Genomic DNA, 18,679 nt, shown 5'->3' on the forward strand with positions numbered 1-18,679 from the left:
ATACTAAATAATATGTACATGGGGACTAAAGAGGTGTGATTTACCTGTGTCCAGTCCCATCTTCAGCTCTTTGATTTTATTGGTCGACCCAGACTTCCTGTAGATGCCCTCTGTGTAGAGCCCATGCATCTCGATGTAGTTGATGAGCTTCTCAACTACCAGAGGTACAGCTCTGTCATCGCTGGTTAACTGAGACAGTTCTACGCCGAATTGCCGCGAAGACTGTTCTGGGTCAAACTGCATATGCAGATAAACAAGCATTGTGGATAAATGAAACTGTTTCACTCTGGTTGAAGAGTAGAACAAAATATATTTATCTCGTTGCATATATTTCTCTTATGCCTAATACAAAACAGACTGAATGCATTACATAACACACACACACACACACACACACACACACACACACACACACATTCTGTTACCTTTTTACTACATTTAGTTGTCATCCTTAAGCAGCATTTCCTGTGACAGGCATATCGACACACTGTAATAGACAACAGAACAACATCAATATCAATACTGAAAAGAATGACAGCTAGTTAAAAATAACAAATGTGAAGACATATGACCATTGCTTGTTCAGCATGGTAAAAAAGATAAGAGATCAGGCAGGATAAAAAAACAGTAGAAAAGAATGTTGCAAATTATTACAATTATTCAGACTCATGAATTAGGTTCAAGGGAGCTAATCAGATTATCGACTATAATCTCTCACACCTTAAAAAAATGTATATAGGAAGATTTGCAGTATGTTCATAAATACTCACATTTACAGACACATGCTCTATCCATCATCCAAATAAGAGAAGAGCAGTACTCGCAGTACGTGGGAATGCTGTACTGAGTGGATTTGAAAATGTGACCCATGTGCTCCTCCACCTGCAGGAGGCGCCAGAAGTTTAGACTGAGCTTAGTGTACAAATTCCAAAATCCGAACAAACTATTCACCAAAAAATATATATTTTATACCAAAAAAATATATTTTAAACCAAAAAAAAAATTCTGGTGTTTTGCTATAAATCTAAAGTTAAACTAAAATAAAAATCCACAAACAGCAAGGAAATAACTTACAATGTCTGCCTCCTTTTTTCTTCTCTTCTTTCGTTCTGGCTTGGGAGCCTGCAACAAAGTGTCGCTGAATAAAAAATCATGTCTAGACACACAATATTTCTGGATAAAGGACACAAACTTTACCTTGCTGATGGTCCCGTGCATGGGTTTGTACTCAGTCACAAACTCATCCAGGAAGACTTTAAACGTGTTGACCCAGACTTTAACTGGTGATTCTGACCAGTCTCTCTGTTCCAGACGCATGCTCTTCTCCAGAATGTGCTCAAACAGTGCATACAGATCCTTATACCTAATACTCTTACCATCATCCATCTGGGACAGAGAAGAGAGGAGAGACACAGTGGGAATGAGTGGGAGATAAAACAGCAATTTTTAAAAATAAAATGTTTAAAAAAATTACATGTTTGCATTTTCTTATTTAGTGTCATCTTGCAGTTTAAGTCTATTTCAGTCTAAATGTGGTTGTCAGTGTGGTGAGATTCTTACAGCCAGGGCTGTGGAGTAGGAATTGAAGATGTTGAGACGAAACTCTTTTAGAGCCTTTTTAAAGACCACATCGACAGGACTGTCCTTCTTACTGTCCTCAGTCTCCAGGTCGTTTATCTATCACACAATACCACACCAGGAAATTAAGAATGAAGAGTTATTGTTTTAGATGACAAGTTTATACTTGGAATGATTACGTGGATGTGGTTTCTTTTAATATTACTAAAGTGTGAAGTTGGAAAAATCCTAAATCTACCTTTTTCATGAGGAAGTCGTTCATGCTGCAGTAATCTGCTGTGCTTGTGAGGATGTGAAGAGAGTCATTCTGCCAAGGAGACGGCTCCTGAGGCATGCTGCTAATCTTTAGACTCCGCCTCCTCTTCATCGTCATCATTCTTATTTCTGGCTCCCTGTTCTCTTTACAGTCCCGACCACGATCTGCTGTTCTGTTCTGCTCAGGACTGAATGAAGGAGAGCCTGAGAGAGAGAGAGAGAGAGAGAGAGACAGACAGAGAGAGACAAAGAGAGAGACAGACAGACAGAGAGAGACAAAGACAGAATCACTGACAACTTTCACTGCTGTTTTTTACTACATTATGCAAGACTGATTCATTCATCTCTCCAAAATCTTAATTAAAGTAACACTTTTAGCCTTATGGATCAGTAAGCGATGTCTAATCTAATCGTCCATATACCTTTTGTCTTAAATCCACAGATTTATTAAATGCATTATATGTAATTAAAAATGAATTGTATTTGATAGGAAAAATCATTACATTAAAATGAGACTAAATTACAACATTTCGGCATTCCTACCATTGCGGGTCTTTGTGAAATCTGCATCTGCTGAGTGTCCCCTGATGGACATCTTCTTATCACCATGCTTCCCTTTTCCCCAGAAGCGCATCTTACCCCTCACCCCACTGAGCAGTCCAGTGAAACAGAACACAACAGTAAATGAATTTGTATGAATAAGAATACGATCACTCTTAAATCCAAATAACATAAAGCGTTTCTGACCTGCCATCAGAGTTTCCTGATGACTTTCTCAATGAGTCGACCTTTCCCAGATCTCCTGAGGACATGGTCTTCTGAAGCTTTTTTAGTTCTTTCTGAGAGGGCTATAAAGATAAAGGGAATTCTATAAAGACTTGTATTTAAAACAGAATACACATTTTTTTGCTGGCTGACAGCTATTTATATACAATTATCTGTCGTATCTCTGCAAACATTTTCTGTGATCTAGTATTTTGTTCTCAAAGGTGCCAACATTGCTAACAAGTAATTCCTAACGAGTAAATCATATACAAGATGGCTACGTTTATTGTGACATAAGATTTATGAATAAACAGGTGAACCACTACCAAAAGAAAAAACTGTCTTTACATACTGAATCGTTAATCCGTCAGTGCCTTTTTGTTTTTATGTTTTTTTCTGCTAGGTGGTTTTTATTGCCATTTCATCTGACTGCTGCTTTATCTAAAAATCATAAGAGCATAGTTTTCAGCTGGCCCCCACATCAAAATAGCACTATGTAGATTGGCACCTTTGGATTTCTGTCCCAGTTTCAACTATTATCCTTCTCTGACTCATCAGTATTTGCTCTATGCACAATACTGCAGTCTCATAAAATGCACACTTAGAATTTGCACCACTACGTCTACAGTACAAAGATATGCTGACCCATAAACCCCATGTCCATGTCTCACTACATATATGCTTTTCTAAACTTTTCAGAAGTAGAAATCAGCTGTAAGACACAAAAGAGCTATGTGCCTGAGCTTCTGAAAGAAAAAAAGCAGCATTTCATGAAAGAATGAATGAGTGCTAAAAGGTAATGAATGTCTACATCATGCAGGTTATGGCTCAAAAGTCAAACTATTTCAAGCACATAGTTAGGTCTTCAGTTAAGAGTCTCCTCATCCTTACAAACAAGAAGGGGATGCAGAGTCACTGTAGATAGGTTGAAGCTAAAAAGTAATGAGAACAAGCCATATCTCCATGTTATTAGATCAGAAACTATAGACCACTATATACCCAGTACCCAGAGCAGGTGGAACAACCTGGAACAGATTTTAGTCGAGAAGAACACTTTACACAAAACCAACATTCCCTAACCAACATGACAAACCCTAGCTTTAACATGATGCCAATAAATAAATAAAACGTCTTTTCCTCTTTGGAATATATACTAATTGTAGCTGGTTCACTGCAGGTTTTCTCCATTTAAGAAGATCATTTAGCCTGTCATGACCCTTGTCCAGTACAAACAGCCCATTTGTGACATTTGTTAGAGAATGTTGGCTTAGTGGTGGCCAGAGACCAAGAAATAGCTTCAGTTGTTAAAAAAGAGCACTGGACTGGTGGGCGTTTAGAAGAGAGCTGGATTCAATGCTGTGGCTCAGTTTACCATCTCTGAGTCACTGTGGAAGTCTTGCTCAAGGCTGGGAGAGTCTGGAGACTCTAGCAGGGGAAGTGTGTGAGAGACCACAGGTGTATACTCATATTCTTCATCGTCCTCATCGTCAGTATCAGCTTCAGTGCTACAGGCACGGCTCAGGAAGTCAGAGCGAGTCCGAGCCATGCGGGTTTTCTTTTGGCGGCCAGCTCGGGCCACCTGATCGTACAGAGTGATTCCATCAAAACTCAACCAAAACATTGTAAAGTTGTCACATGCAGAGAGCTCTTACAAGTTTAAAACAGTATAACAAAAGGTAAATCACCTGAAACAAATCCTTAGATAGTATAAAAGCTTTTGAACATTCATGAAATCTGGATGAAAATGTTGGATTTAAATAAATGCAAAAAAAAATGTATACACTTAAATCCTGGTAATGGAAGGGATTATAATCATTCTGAAGAAAAAAAGATGGTAAAAGGTATGGAGATGAGATATGATCTTTACCTCTCTGCTCTTCAGGGATCTGAACCCTGATGTTCTCTCTCTTTGCAAGGTCATAGAACGCTCCTGATTTGCCAGGTCTTTATCAGATCTGAGGAAAAAAACAACAACAAAAAGATCTTTGTGTAAGTGTTAAAGAAAAAAAAAAAACTCAGCAATAGTTTAAATCTAACTGGCTATTTGTCTGCAAGAATTGAACAGAAACTGAACAAAAACAGAACTGTTTTGTGAAAGTAGTAGAAGTTGCATATCCGGTTTAAAAGTGATTTTTCATGAAGTGCAATGCTCTTTATTCGGGATCTTTATATTTAACTGAGCACACTTACTTCGAGAAAGTCAGTCTGCTTCGTTTGGGGGAAAATGCCAGGCTAGTTGCCTTCCCCTTCATGCTGATGCTGATACTGTGAGCCACTGTCTTCTTCTGAGATTGCATTTTCACTGTATCCTCCTCCTTTCTGGGCTGGGAGGTTGTTTGCTGTGCCTTGGCCTTAGTTGTACCAGATGATGGTGCCGGAGATGGCTGGACGGTTGGATGATCGACAGAAACATTTCCAGATTGTACGTTTGATGATACGCACTTTTGCTGACCAGAAAGATCTGCTTCCTTACCTAAGCTCTTTAGAACATCTAAGCTGTTCTGGTCTACAGGACTTTCTTTCTGCATGCTAATGACAAACACCAGAGACTCCTTTTTCTCTCGAACAGACTTCAACTTAGATGGTGTTTGTGGCTCACTGTGCACAGGACTACTGGCTTCATCTGATATATAAAATAGAGGCTTTAAGTTTCTTTGGCCAGTCTGCATTGGACTTGTTGGTTCTGGCGTTTTTTGTTTTAACTTCTCAGATTCAGACACTAATTTGAGAGGACTTTCATTCCCCTCAACTAGCGCTGACTGATTTTTAGACACTGGATCATGATGTTGAAGGTCTGTTGCCTCCAGCTCCATGTCACCAACACTAAAGGGCTCATGGCTGTCTATAGAATTCTGAAGGGAGGAAGAAGGAGTACCAGATTTTGAAGAGACTTTATTTTCTGGGGAGGATGGTTCATCGGAGTTGGGAAGAGTATTGGATCGCACCTTCAGCAGTTTCAGACTGAATGTTGCTTGTTCCAGTTCTCTCTTCCTCCTGCTCTCTCGCTTGGCTCGGCTCTTAAGTGTGCTGTCATCCAGAGATCTGGAAAGTTCTGATGGCAGACTCTCAGCATCCATGCTGGACTCTTGTGAGGTCACTGAGCTTTGTCGAGATATCAATGGGCCTACGCAAGTTATCTGTGCATCAGAATAGTTTTGGGGGTTTTGCAAGCTTTCTTTTGTTTTATCTTGTCCATGATCTCTTCTAATACTTCTCTGTTCCTCTCTTAAGCTTCTACACCTGGGGAGAATAATTCAGCCAATTAATAGGAAAAAAGTGGAAATTATGCTTTATTAAGCACAAACAATAATCAATAAGAATTAAAAAGTCCTGTTACTACCAAAAGTAACACAATGAATTGATTGCAAGTGACTATACAGTACTTATAGCTTGGAAGCCTAAGAAACAGTTAGCTTACATTTCCATTCTAAATTGGTCATGAATAATGCGTTACCTCTCCCGGGCCCGATGTCCTCTCCAGGCAGCCTGCAGTGTTATGACAGCTTTAGATAGCTGCCAATATCTCTGCTTCTGCCTGTGTGCCCTCCAGTGTGCCTGGATAAGACATGCAGCTCTGTGTCTTTGTTGCTGTACACATTGTCTCCAGCTTCTCTGCAGCAAAAGCACTGCATCCCTCTGCAGCACATAGAGCCTTCTCTCCCTGTAGCCTTTCCACGCTGCCTGCACACACACCGCTGCCTCATTCTGCAGCTCAGGAACACCAGAACCCTCCTTGCTAAGGGTTAGCATACATTTACGCCACCAGTGCTGTAATGACCCACAGACAAAAAAAATATTTGTATAAGTTTAATAAAGAGTCTGATGAGACATCAGATGAGCAGGACTGGGGTCTATAGCAACTAAAATAAGCGCTCTTATGAACTGAATTGCATGTCTCATCTTCAATATCACCTTCATGATTTGAAAAGGGTTTGACTGTGGGAAAATGCAGGTCTTTCTAAAAATGTGGACAGTGGGGATATATATGCATACCATTCTGCTTAAAGAAAACAAATAATAATCAAATTATTACATCCAACTGAACAAATATATTGACAAAAAATCATTGTGTTACGTAAAACAAGATTCCTTACTTACTAACTTAAAAATAAATTGTTCTTTTTTCCTGCAGTAATAGTCACGCGTTGGTCAATTTATTGACGATGTACAACTGTGAAACAGACAGTTGACTAATAAATTGTTAAACTAACAAGTCTAAATAGCTGTTTGCAAAGCAAAGCTGACTGATGTACTATAGGACCAGTTGTTTGCTTACTGTAGCCTGTCAGCTCAGAATAATATAAATCAGTTAAAATCAGGATTTCGAAATACTCAGGCTGTGGGATATGAATAAAGGCTGCTAAGTAGATTTTTATTATCTTTTTCATTACATGAAATAAAATGGTTAATTTATCGTAAGAAAAAAAACACGGTTAATTACATAGTAACACACATAGTGGCGCGCTTGAGTTGAAGGGTAATTTTTAATATCTCAGCCGGAACCTTTAACATGAAGACCTCACTGCATCTTTAATCAAAGTAAATGATTACGCCCTTACATTTTAATAGATGAGCGGTTATGTACCTGAATGACACGTGCAGCCTGTCTCTGATTGCTAAAGGCTCGTCTCTCGAGCAGCGCTCTGAATCGTCTCTGCAAAGCTACGATCCTTCTTAGCACCTCTTGATGCAGCGAGTTTTGCAGCTTCTGTCTCTGAGCCTCTCGCAGAAACACCTACACAGCAGAGATGGATGGAGAGAAATGAAAACAGAAAAATGAATGTGAGAGACAAACATATATTCATTTTATTTTTTTCTTACTGACCCACAAATGTTAAAGTTAGAGTATATCGTTTTTTAACCTATACTGTAACTCAAAACCTGTGATTGGCAGTAGCAAGCATCTTGGTGAGGACTTGTAAAGTAAACATCTAGTTGATTAACTGGTGTTTTGTCTATAGCATGCTAAAGTTTATCGATTAAGCATGTGAAGTAAAAATCAAATCCCATGAGTTTCAGCCTAAAATTCATGTCAATACACTCATTAGCACTTTAAAAATATAACTGAGGTAATACCATGGTTTTTCCCACTTGGTAGCCGTCTGATTCAAGGTGAACTCCCTGTAGGAAGTCCCGAATACCAGCCTGGCCAGCACTCAGGCCACTCGGCAACAGCACACGGAAATGATGAACAAAGTCCTAGAAAACACACAGAAACAATAAACATGTCTGAACCTTTACGAGAACTGTAGTCTCACTAAAAAATTGAGGCTTTGCATAGGTTTGTATGTAAATGCTGTGTAAGCATGTTTATATGCATGGACATTCTTCATACAGGAACTGCTGGTATAAAATGAGAGTCAGACGTGGCAGCATAATAACTGCTGCTGAAAACAAGCATCGGACACATGGCACAGATGAAATGTAAAATTGTTGAAAAGAGACATCTGGTTACTAAAGCTAAAGTAATAAATACTTCTATTCAATGCACAGATGTTGCATTTAACAACTTCCAGTTCCTAAAGACATCTCTTTTTGTCTCTATTTACTGCGGTCATTCCTTTCATGGGACTGCTTGTGAGCAGGAAAAGATGGAATTTGTGGGCAAATTGGTATATAAAAAAAAACATTAATAGATTGCTTATAAGCATTTCATGAGCAGTTATTTCTGTACATGCAGTTTCCCACAGTGAACATTTTTGAATGCCCCCTCTAGTCTGCCAAAAACTGTTCCTATTACTTGTTCTGCCTCTTTGTGAGCACCGTGTGATACCTGAAATGTGTATTTGATGCTGTATCCCGACTGGCGTATCCTCACTGTCTCTAGCATACCAGTGTAGCGCAGTTGCCTCAATACTAATGCATCATTGAAGCGCAGAGGAAGCTGAGAGACAAAAACAGAAGAGGAAGTGAAACAAAGAAGCACAGGTATACTTAGTCCTTCCTTTCACTACCTAAATAAAGAGCAGAGATTAGCAGTACCTTTTCTGCATTCGAACGAATACATTTTACAAAATAGGGCTCTGACTGACCCAGGGTCTCCATCAGTTTGTTCAATGAAGCCTACATTACAAGAAACAGTAAATATTAGTCATTGCTACAGTTACATTGGAATATTAACAGAAATGTGGCTCTTAGTTTTATACCTGAAACTGTGCACTGATGCTGGGGGGTTTCTTCTTTTTGTGTAGATGGAGGAGTGATTTGGTAATGCGATCGTGAAGTGTCAAGCTGCTCAAGTACTTCAAAGATTTAACATCTAACAGATGCTGAAGAAAAAAGAAGCATGTTTTATTTTTTAATCCTATGATAAATGTTATTATCTAAATTAGTTGAATGGAATGCTTAACCATGTTAAGAGTGATTGCTGTCACTAAGGCTATACCTTGGGAAGGGAAAGTTTGGCTTTGTAGTTCTTGTTGCGCCTGTGCAGAAGAAAGCATCGCTCATTAAAAACACTGGGATGATTTGTTATTAGTCTCATTTAAGTCTCATTAGGACTTACATCAAAATGCCCTGCGCTCTCTCTAGCAACTTGCTACTCATAGCATTAACGAAAATGCCATCTTCTTCATGAGACGAGGCAGCAGAGGACAGACGACCGGACCTTGATCTACGCCCATTACACCCAGAGAACCCGTCTCTGAGGACCAGAGAGAAAAACAGATTGAGCTGGTGAGAAGATTATCGATTTATTTTTATCTGTGCAAAGTTTTGTGCTGCATGGAAGTGCTCTGCAATAAGAGGCTATAAGATAAAACAGAGATTACCTTGTTGTTTTCTCACTGTTAGCGTTAGTGCCTTGTAGGTGTGAGAGAGGGCTACGTGGATTCTTCCATGTGATGCAGGAATCTGTTTCAAGAGATACGAGAAAAGCAGGTTAATACTTAATAATAATAATAGTAATACTGGCTTAAAACATTTGCTTGTTCACCAATGAAGCACAAATTATTTTCGCTTATGACCACTGAACATTGTAAATAACATACCAAAGTAAAATAATACAATTAAAGTGAACCTCAAATCTGAACCCACTGGTGAGGTCTACTGTCTAAAGGAAACAGTTCCAGACAGTGTATGACCTTCGCATTTCAGGAGTTGAACTGCATTGTGTCTATTAACATATGACATATCAAGTCATTTCCTCTGAGAAATTCCTATCTCGATCCAGAAACAGATACACTACAGTCCATTCTGACGCTGTTTGGCTGATGGCCTAGGTGGTGCTGTTTTTCAGAGACTGTGGATCAGTATCCGTCTCATCCGTTCTGGCGCTTATACTTTGCTCAGGACAAATAAAATGCAGATTAATTAATACCACTTAGACAAATATTAATTAGATATTAGGACAAGCACAGGGATGATTAGGTTAGATATTTTGATAGCTAATCAAATAATATATATAATGAGGTTGTTCTTGTGGAATCAGCATTATTTGCGTTAAAAGTAACTTTATCAATGGAAAGTTATAAGAGGTCTTTAAAGAATAAAACCTTACTGTATTTTTCATCTTTGCATCTCTGAAGGATCTCAAGGCTTCTTTGGTGCACAGGGTGATGCAGGAAACTGAAGCTGTCCACCTTCTTAATGACTGTGCACTTTACTGAGGTGTCAGAGCCTAGTGAGAAAGGGAAGGGACAGAGCAATGGAGAAAAAACATTAGTAGCTTCATCTCAGCGTACACACAGATACATTTCGTTTACCTATGGATTTTCATAGATTTCATGGATTTTCATAGAACATCCAACATATTACATCAAACATGAATACATACACAGCAATATAAATCTGTAAAACTAGCAGCATTAAAGATAATTACAACATACAAACAGGCAATACACCAAAGCAACAGAAAATAACATGTTAGAGATGATGATAGTAGCAGACACCAGAGAGAAACACCAAAGTACTGGTGTTAAAAGCAATTCAAAAAATGTGGGTTTAGCTTTCTTATAACCTAAGAGGCTAGTTTTTTTTTTCTTCAAGCAATGTTCCAAAATCAGGAAGAGCTGTAACAAATGGCTGTCACCCATAGCTTTTATTCTGCTACAGATTTGATGGAGAATTGAGTGTCTTGATGTGTGAAGTGAGTGGGAAGGTGTAAGGTTAAAGAAAGTCAAAAGGCTAATGGAATATGAGTTATGAGTTGTTGTGGGTAGGTGTGCAAGTATACAACGGTACAGTTTTGGAAAGTATACTTGGAGTTTTGGAACGTATTATTAGCCAAAAAGTAATAAGAGTATTCTTGCCTGTAAGTGACAAAGACAAGAACACCTTTTTCATAGTGTTATACAATATTTCTCACAGAAGTATCACAAATGGAAAAAAAAATATGTTTAGATCATTTTATTAATCTGTGATTTCCAATCATACATGTGAAATCAGAATGATCTTAAACTTTCCATGTTTCAGAATTGAGTTGAAGTTAAAATCAGTCTAGAGTCCAGAGTAGTCAATAACAACAGTATGGAGATAATTAACTTATTGGTTCATGTTTGGTTGGTTGAATATTTTATTAAATTGTGTGACAGCAATACACTTAAAGTGTACTTTAACATGGACAGGAAAAAAAACTTAAGAAAAACAATATTTGACCTTCCTGTGAATTCGATCATTTGCTGGCTATACTGATCATTTCAAAACCTGTGCATGAAAGAAATAGTGTTGTTACCACAATGACCACAACATCCAGAAGAAATCTCTATCATTTATAGGATATGTATTTAGAGCTGCAATACAAGCAGTTTCAGGAGGACAATTCTAAGTACTGAATGCAAGTTTTTCCAATGAAAGCAAGGCTGTACAACCAATTCATCGGATAAATGTTATATAGCAATCAGAACAGCACAGATTCAACGAGAGTCATCAGATGTCATCACAATGTATTAAGAAATAACTATGTGAGCCCGTGTGGATATGCTTAATGCACTGGTATAACAGTGTTGGCGGGTCATAGAAAATGATCCAAGGGAAACAGGTTGAAGTTAATGTTGATTTTCTAAGTATAAATCTCCCCAATGACAAACAGGATGACCATTCAAATCTATGATCTCAGACCCCATTAGAACATCGAGCAATACAGCTAAATTAACCAGCTGAAATAAAAAAATATCAGAAGAGGCAGTGATCTTTCAGCCAGGTTAGGGACCAGCAGAAAGAGTGTTGAAAGCCAATATACTGTAGCAGGGTGGAGATTCACAGGCAGCAGTGTCTACAAGATCAAACAATATTAATCTGCCATAATAATAACAACAGAAAAATGTATTTACACTACACAGCCAACCATATAATAAAAATATGAGAAGCAAGGCAACAAAACAGACTACAGGCTAAATTGAAAATTTATGGGATTTCAAAAGGAATTTATGTGAGCAGAAGATAACTGCAGACATACCAGCATCCACACACCACCTGGAATTCAATTGTTGTGATGACAGCTGTGTATTTTCACACAAAAATTATACAGACTGGTCCTTTATCGCTATCACCATTTCCACCAACACATCAACTTTATTTTATGATTAAAAGGTGGAGTGTGAAGTAATAAGTACATGTTGTGCCATTTCTGAAGGCTTTTTTAACTAGCTCTTGAGAAACCCTTATCGCTTAACTTATACAATCAGGGCTATATGTATTTGGACAAGGACTTAATTGTCATATTTTTATTTACACCACCATAATGGATTTGAAATAAAGCAACTAAGATGTGACTGAAATTTGGTCTTCCAGCTTTAAGCTATAAAAAAAAGAAACTGTGTTCTTGCTCAAATCCATATATTCTTATCTAGTTAGTGATAATACGTATGTACTATCACTATTTACATATGTACACACTTTAAAACATAGCATGTAGAAATAAACTAAAGCGTATGTATTATAAAGAGCATTTGGGAAAATATGTAACTTGGCAGAAATGTCTCTCTCGTGACACAGGGGGTTAAAGCTACAGTTAAACTATTTTGGGCAGTCAGTAACAGAAACTACATCAGAATGTTATGGCTCAGAAAACGAACAATTATGTTACAGGATTTTATTTATTTTATTCATTTATTGTGTGTGTGGTTTTGTGTGTGTGTGTGTGTGTGTGTGTGCATGGACTCACTGCTCTTCTTCTCTCCATGACTTTTTCCTGCTGCTCTAAAAGCCACCACTGCTCTGAAGTAAGCTCTAAGCACGGACCAGCGGAAGGTGGCCACAGGGTCGATTCCCATCAGGCCACAGATAAAAGCGCTTTTACTGCTTTTTAGCAGAGCCACGATGTCTGGGCGCAAGTGATCAGTGTTCTTCTCTCTGAAATCCTATATAGGAAAAGAAGAGATTAGAAAAGTTATAGCAGAGGTTCCCAAACACCGCAGGTTGGTCTCATATACTAAATGCTTGTGTATCATCAACAACTATGCTTTTGCATAAAAAGGAAAAGATTGTGTGGTGGTGGTTGTGTGGGTTGTCTGAGGACTTAAGAATTTTCCAGCTGAGCTCAACTTCTTCTTCATTCACTTAAGAGAAATAGCATTCTGTGCAAACACTTCTCTGTCCTTTTTTCATACAAGGAACATCCACTCTTAAAAACCTGAAGGAAATGTTACAGCCAATGTCATGAGTCAACAGAACAGTCCTTGCCTAGTGTGGTGAAAGAGAGGTGTGTTTATGTGGTGTGTGATGCGGACAAACAACAGATTTGGTATAAAAGAAAAAGTGTTCTATGAACAATACAAACATGTGCTTCAAATAAAATTCAGACCCAAAGGCAAACCTAACCAATCAGATTAGAAAGCAAAATTAGGTCAGTGGATGTGGTTTGTGCATTCTGTTTCCTTTCAAAAAGCCAAATTCTCTTACACACACACAGGCATGCAGACAAACACAGACACGCACAGACACTTTCTCTCTCTGTGTCTGAGATACACACCTCTGTAACACAAATAAATAACACAACAAGACGTCCTGTGATATAAAAAAAAAATTCCTGGACACACACCTTGACGCTGTATTTGACCTTCCCTGCATAGTGGCGAATGATGAAGGCTGGCTCCATGACAGCAGGAAACTCAATGTAGCTGTTCCCCTCGTGCTGCCTCTTAAACTTATCCAGCAGAGTCTGGTTAGTTGCCTGGGGAAAGCTGGAGAAAGTTACAAGTCAGACTGATGATCTGGGTTTGTCTCTGTTCCTGCTGTTGTAAGTTATGTGCTAAGCTATAAAAGTGATCTGGGCATGTGCTAGGAGAGTGTCGTTTGTTTTACAGTTGCATGCACATGCTCATGTTTGCAAACATGCTCAGGATTGTGTAGGTTCCCCTTGGACCTTGAGCTCTGGTCCATCATGGCATGACTCCACAAGAAGACCTGGCACCAGGCTGTTAATGGTTAATTAATTTGGGTGCTGTGGGTTGTGGGGTGGGGCCTCCATGGACCAGACATGTTTGTCTGGCACATCCAATTGATAATCGATTGGATTGGGATCTGGGGGGTTTGAAAGCCGGGTCGATGTCCTTGAACCCTTGCCCGCTGGGCCACATGCAGGCAGGCTGTGGTGCACTGGGTGCTTTTCTATCATGGCCAGAATTGATTTTTTCAGCAAGTTGTGCTGCATTGGCTTTTCTGTGGCATTAATGCATAAATGAGCCTTGTGTGCCCATGAACCTGTCAACAGTTTACTGGCATACAATTAATGATCAGTGTTAATTGTTAATGTTTTATGGTGTTAATGTTATGGCTGATCGATGAGTTTTTAAAATGAGATATAGGATGAAACAATACTATTTATATCAATATAGAGGAAAATGGCCTGTTTCCTTTGTGAATCCGTGATAGAATTCGCATCCCTTGCCTCTCATACTTTTCACCAAGCTCCGCCCAGAACTACACACAAGGTCTCATTTTCTCTCCGTCTATGTCTTTACACAGCCCCGCGCCCACTCTCTCTCTCTGACTCTCTCTCTGTGCCTCTGCATAAAGCTGGTGTTCACGACTAGTGCTTATCCTTGTTGAAATATGCTTTTGTGCCAGCGCAAACATAACAGGCTGTTTAAAAGTCAAAGTGTTACAGTGGAAAAATAATTCTTAAAATTTTTTGGTCCATATCGCACACCCCTAGTTAATCATAGCTAGCTTCATGGATGGAGAACATACAAGCTGGATCATTTCCAGCATTGCATAGCTATCATTTAGGACATTTTATGATGCAATAATTCTATAACGTACACAGTCTGAACTGTAATACAGTTGTATTACAATTCATGTAATTCAGCTCCTACAACTGACACTCACTTGCACTCCTCGTCCAGTAGGTGGAGCAGTGCGGTGGGTTTCTTGCTTATGAGGTTAATGCAGCTTGTGTTGTCGATGTAGTCAATCATATGCCAGCTGATTCCCTCTGTACGGTACTCCTCCTGCAAACATAAATAAAGTAGAGTAACTTGAAAGATAGATAAATAGGTCTCTTTTGGTTATCTAAACTCAATAAATACGTTACATGTTGTGTTGACTGACTGTATAAATTGTTGCAGGGTGGGATGTAAAAATTTCGTTTATACCCCCGCCACCCAACCCCAACCCAACAATTCAGGATAACATAATGCTGAAAAATCCCCCACCTCTACATGTCCACTCAAAATAGTGTGCATGAATGCAAGATCACAAATATAACCATACAATCTGGTATCCAAATGAGGAAGAAACCTGATGAAGGCTCTATCAGCACTAGCAAGAAGGTTTTTCTGTGCTTCACAGATGACTCTTCTTCTCCTCTTCTTTGTCTTTTGGCTGTTCCCTTTCAAGAGTCACCAAAGCGAATCATCTGCCTTCATCTAACCCTCTCTAATCTGGCCTCTCTGACTTTATCTCCAAAACATCTAACATGGGTTGTCTGATGGACTCAATCTTGATCCTATCCATCCTTGTCACTTAAAAAAAAAAACTTAACATCTTCATCTCTGCTACTTCTAACTCTGCCTCCAGTCTATTCTTCAGTGTCACTGTCTCTAAGCCATAGAGCATCTGCTCCCTAGATGATGCACTCTTAAAAAAAAAAAAAAAAAAAAAAAAAGGCAGTGTGTAGCATTTCTGATTTGTGTCCGTCTACTGCTAATGCTCTGCAATGCCACATAAAAAATGGCAAATTAAAGAGTAATTGGCAGTGGGAGAGCAAACACTGGACTGAGGCCTTGCAGTCTGCTGCAGGGAGGTTTGTCTATTTGTCTTGGCGACTGTTCAAAGGGTACACACAGGCCCAAGATAAGAACGTGTGTGTATATGTGTGTGGGTTCAACAGCATGATGTTCACTTTTCCCCATGTGCTTCACACGCTACCCACTGGCATAATAAACACCATGCTAAGCTCCTCAACACACACACATACACACACATACACACCAGGTATTCAGCTTTATAACAGATAACAGATAAAGAACACTGTTATCTGGGAAACATATGCAAAGACACACATCAATGGTGAACTCGGTGGATAACACCACCTGATGAGGCAACACAACCACAACATTCAGTTCAGTCTCACAGCAGGATTTTTGCAGCTTCTTTTGTCGTATGAAGATTGGTTAGTCTGGGATTCCATTTTTTTTTTAGATTTACAACCTTTACATCCCCTTTTAACTGAAAATCAAAGGAAACAGAAGAAACTAATAACTAAGCTCAAAGAGATCATATAAAAGACGTGCACAATTCTTCACATTTTATTCATGCTTAATCTTTTTGAGGCTTTTAGAATTATTTAATTGTAATCAACAGGAAAGCTAGCAAGCTTATCAGACCTTTGTGACCAATTGGTTCTTCCTTCCTAAACACATTCTCAAAAACATTAAATAATGCTGTAGTATTTGGAGGCAAAAACGTGTCCAAGAAATCATGTCCAAATCAAATGCTGAATTCTTAGGTACCTTCATTTAGGAACGTTTGTGTATCCTTCTCTTGTCTCTAAGCAGAAAGAACCATTGATATTAAGATTTTATTTCTGACAGGAAATACAGTAGATTCAGCAGTCTAACAATATTTGGAAAAGGGTACGGACTTAGAAGACAGCACTAACAAAAGTTCATCTGCTTCAGACCTAATAACAGTTTTATTAGATACTAAATGCAAACCTAAAAAATATTACACCTTACACATGATAAGGTATTCTTACAGTAAAAAAAAAAAGATTTAAATCACAAAACTGTCTACCATGCAGCTGTTTCAATATACAAGCCAAAAACTGGTTTAAATTGAATCAAATTTGAACAAATAGTTTGCGCATGCCCTTGAGGGAGTGTGTCCGCGTGAGAGAGTATGAGACAGAAAAGAGTGCATGCATGCTAGAGAGAGCATGAATTTTTTCCAGGGCTTGAAGTCAACAGACATCCATTAAAATGTGTTTCATGGTTATTTTCATTGCCAGTAGACAAGGTGGTGGATTTTTAGATCAAACCTTTCATACCTTATATACCTATGTATATTGTATGTATGTATATTATACAATCGCAAAAGTCTGCAGTTTATTACAGGTAATGTACACATAGTCAGGAGCTTCTGTAGAGTGTGTCAATAATTTAAGTATTTGTTTATTAATTGATAAGTTAATAAATAAATACTGGTAAAAATCCTCCTAAGGAGATCATTTGTGCCGTTAGCCTGGTCTCAAACACATACTTAATATGTGTCAAAATACTGTAATCGCAATGTATTTTTTTTACATGTCGTGCAGCCCTAATCGGAAGGTGGTAGAATAAAATCGGTCAAAAAATGATAGGATGCTGTTATGATGGCAAAGGAAATTTAGATGTGACCTGTATTATCCAATAGTTTTACTTCAATTTAAAATTCACAATCAGCTGATTGTGTCTGATATTTTCAATCTGACATCGAGCTGATTAGTCGGGCCACAAAGTTATATTTTACTTTTTTACAAAAGAAAAGTAAGATACCTCTTTCCCTCCATTAGACTAGGGGTTCAGAGTGGTAGTACCCTCCAGCCACCATTTATCTAAGGTTACCATCTCAATACAATGGGAATGAACCCTAACATAACATCTGGAATGGAAGCCCTAGTCAACCTGGTACCAAATGTACTGGTTCTTACTTTTGGAAAAAGCCAGCAAGACCAACAGGAGGATTCTGAAGAATAGGCAACTAAGTTCCCTTTCAGTCGATTCACTCGGTACAACACATATAGTATGGGATATCACGCCCTCTCGTGTCCTGGCTGAAGCCACCTTTATTCACGCCGTAAAGGCAGGCAAACCTGTGGTGACGTAGGTGTAGCCCCGCCTACACCTATAAACCATCGTCGCCACGGTTGACCCTCAGTTCTTACGCTCTTCACCTCGCTGTGAACACCTTTTCCGTAGAGTTTTCTAGGTGCTGCTAGTAAACTCTACGTTTTACGTTACACGACTGGGCTTAAAATCAGCTTAACTGCTCTTGTTGGCGTTAGCGACAACAGCCTTATTTTGGTGAGTCGTCTACCCGCGGGGCGCTGACTTTTAAGTTCTCTGTCAGTCAGAACATTAGCGACATCTCAGTTAGTTGGCTTCTGTTTAGCTGTGCTAACAGCGCTAGCTAGTATGAGCATGGATGCTACTGTAGCTAAGAAGAGGTCCGCTGTTCGCCCCTGTCCTCAAGAGTGCGGCTTCTTCTTGCACGAGAAGGACCAGCACGAAGCGTGCCCCGTCTGTCTGGGGATTCTCCATGCTAGGAGAGCTCTAGCTGAGCCAGAGTCATGTGCGCTTTGTCGCCAGCTCCGGCGTTCAACGCTGGAAAGACGGGTCACGTTCGTGGAAAGGACCCTGGGGAGAAATACAGTCGCTCAGCAGGACCCCCTCCTTTCCGAATCAGCAGTCCCAGCTTCGCCTGTGTCTGCTGACGAGGAATTTCCGTCAGAGGTCCCCGCACTTAGCTGGGCGGACCAGATGGAGTATCTCGAGGGGTCGGAGGACCGTGGGCTCTCCTACAGCGCTGGCCAGCAGCCAGGCATCGAGCAGCATGCTTTCGAGGGCGATGACGTGCTCGACATCGGCCTAGAGCTACAGGGCTTGTCGGAGGACGAGCATGAAATTTTGCCGCCTGCTCAGAGCTCCGCTGCTACTGCGTT

The 18,679-nt window shown here is 39.4% G+C and overlaps 1 protein-coding gene across 6 annotated transcripts in view; it reads right to left on the bottom strand.

Annotated features, from left to right (window-relative positions):
• myo9ab (myosin IXAb) overlaps positions 1–18,679 on the bottom strand; it is a 107,606-nt gene that overhangs the window by 7,649 nt on the left and 81,278 nt on the right. For 5 of the 6 annotated variants that reach the window (XM_053491226.1, XM_053491227.1, XM_053491225.1 and 2 more), the window contains 25 exons: positions 14,866–14,987; positions 13,577–13,718; positions 12,701–12,896; positions 10,097–10,216; positions 9,369–9,450; positions 9,104–9,241; positions 8,984–9,023; positions 8,745–8,867; positions 8,581–8,661; positions 8,372–8,482; positions 7,675–7,797; positions 7,184–7,333; positions 6,053–6,366; positions 4,789–5,838; positions 4,466–4,553; positions 3,971–4,177; positions 2,581–2,681; positions 2,377–2,483; positions 1,817–2,037; positions 1,561–1,677; positions 1,198–1,386; positions 1,075–1,122; positions 771–882; positions 426–487; positions 45–237 (listed from right to left, as the gene is read on the bottom strand). In XM_053491226.1, the coding sequence (XP_053347201.1) occupies positions 45–237; positions 426–487; positions 771–882; positions 1,075–1,122; positions 1,198–1,386; positions 1,561–1,677; positions 1,817–2,037; positions 2,377–2,483; positions 2,581–2,681; positions 3,971–4,177; positions 4,466–4,553; positions 4,789–5,838; positions 6,053–6,366; positions 7,184–7,333; positions 7,675–7,797; positions 8,372–8,482; positions 8,581–8,661; positions 8,745–8,867; positions 8,984–9,023; positions 9,104–9,241; positions 9,369–9,450; positions 10,097–10,216; positions 12,701–12,896; positions 13,577–13,718; positions 14,866–14,987 (4,237 nt within the window). The remainder of the gene's footprint in view (positions 1–44; positions 238–425; positions 488–770; positions 883–1,074; positions 1,123–1,197; positions 1,387–1,560; positions 1,678–1,816; positions 2,038–2,376; positions 2,484–2,580; positions 2,682–3,970; positions 4,178–4,465; positions 4,554–4,788; positions 5,839–6,052; positions 6,367–7,183; positions 7,334–7,674; positions 7,798–8,371; positions 8,483–8,580; positions 8,662–8,744; positions 8,868–8,983; positions 9,024–9,103; positions 9,242–9,368; positions 9,451–10,096; positions 10,217–12,700; positions 12,897–13,576; positions 13,719–14,865; positions 14,988–18,679) is intronic. The other variant, XM_053491229.1, reaches the window with a different exon arrangement.

This window comes from Clarias gariepinus, chromosome 2, assembly GCF_024256425.1.
Source record: "Clarias gariepinus isolate MV-2021 ecotype Netherlands chromosome 2, CGAR_prim_01v2, whole genome shotgun sequence".
Lineage (NCBI taxonomy): Eukaryota > Metazoa > Chordata > Actinopteri > Siluriformes > Clariidae > Clarias > Clarias gariepinus.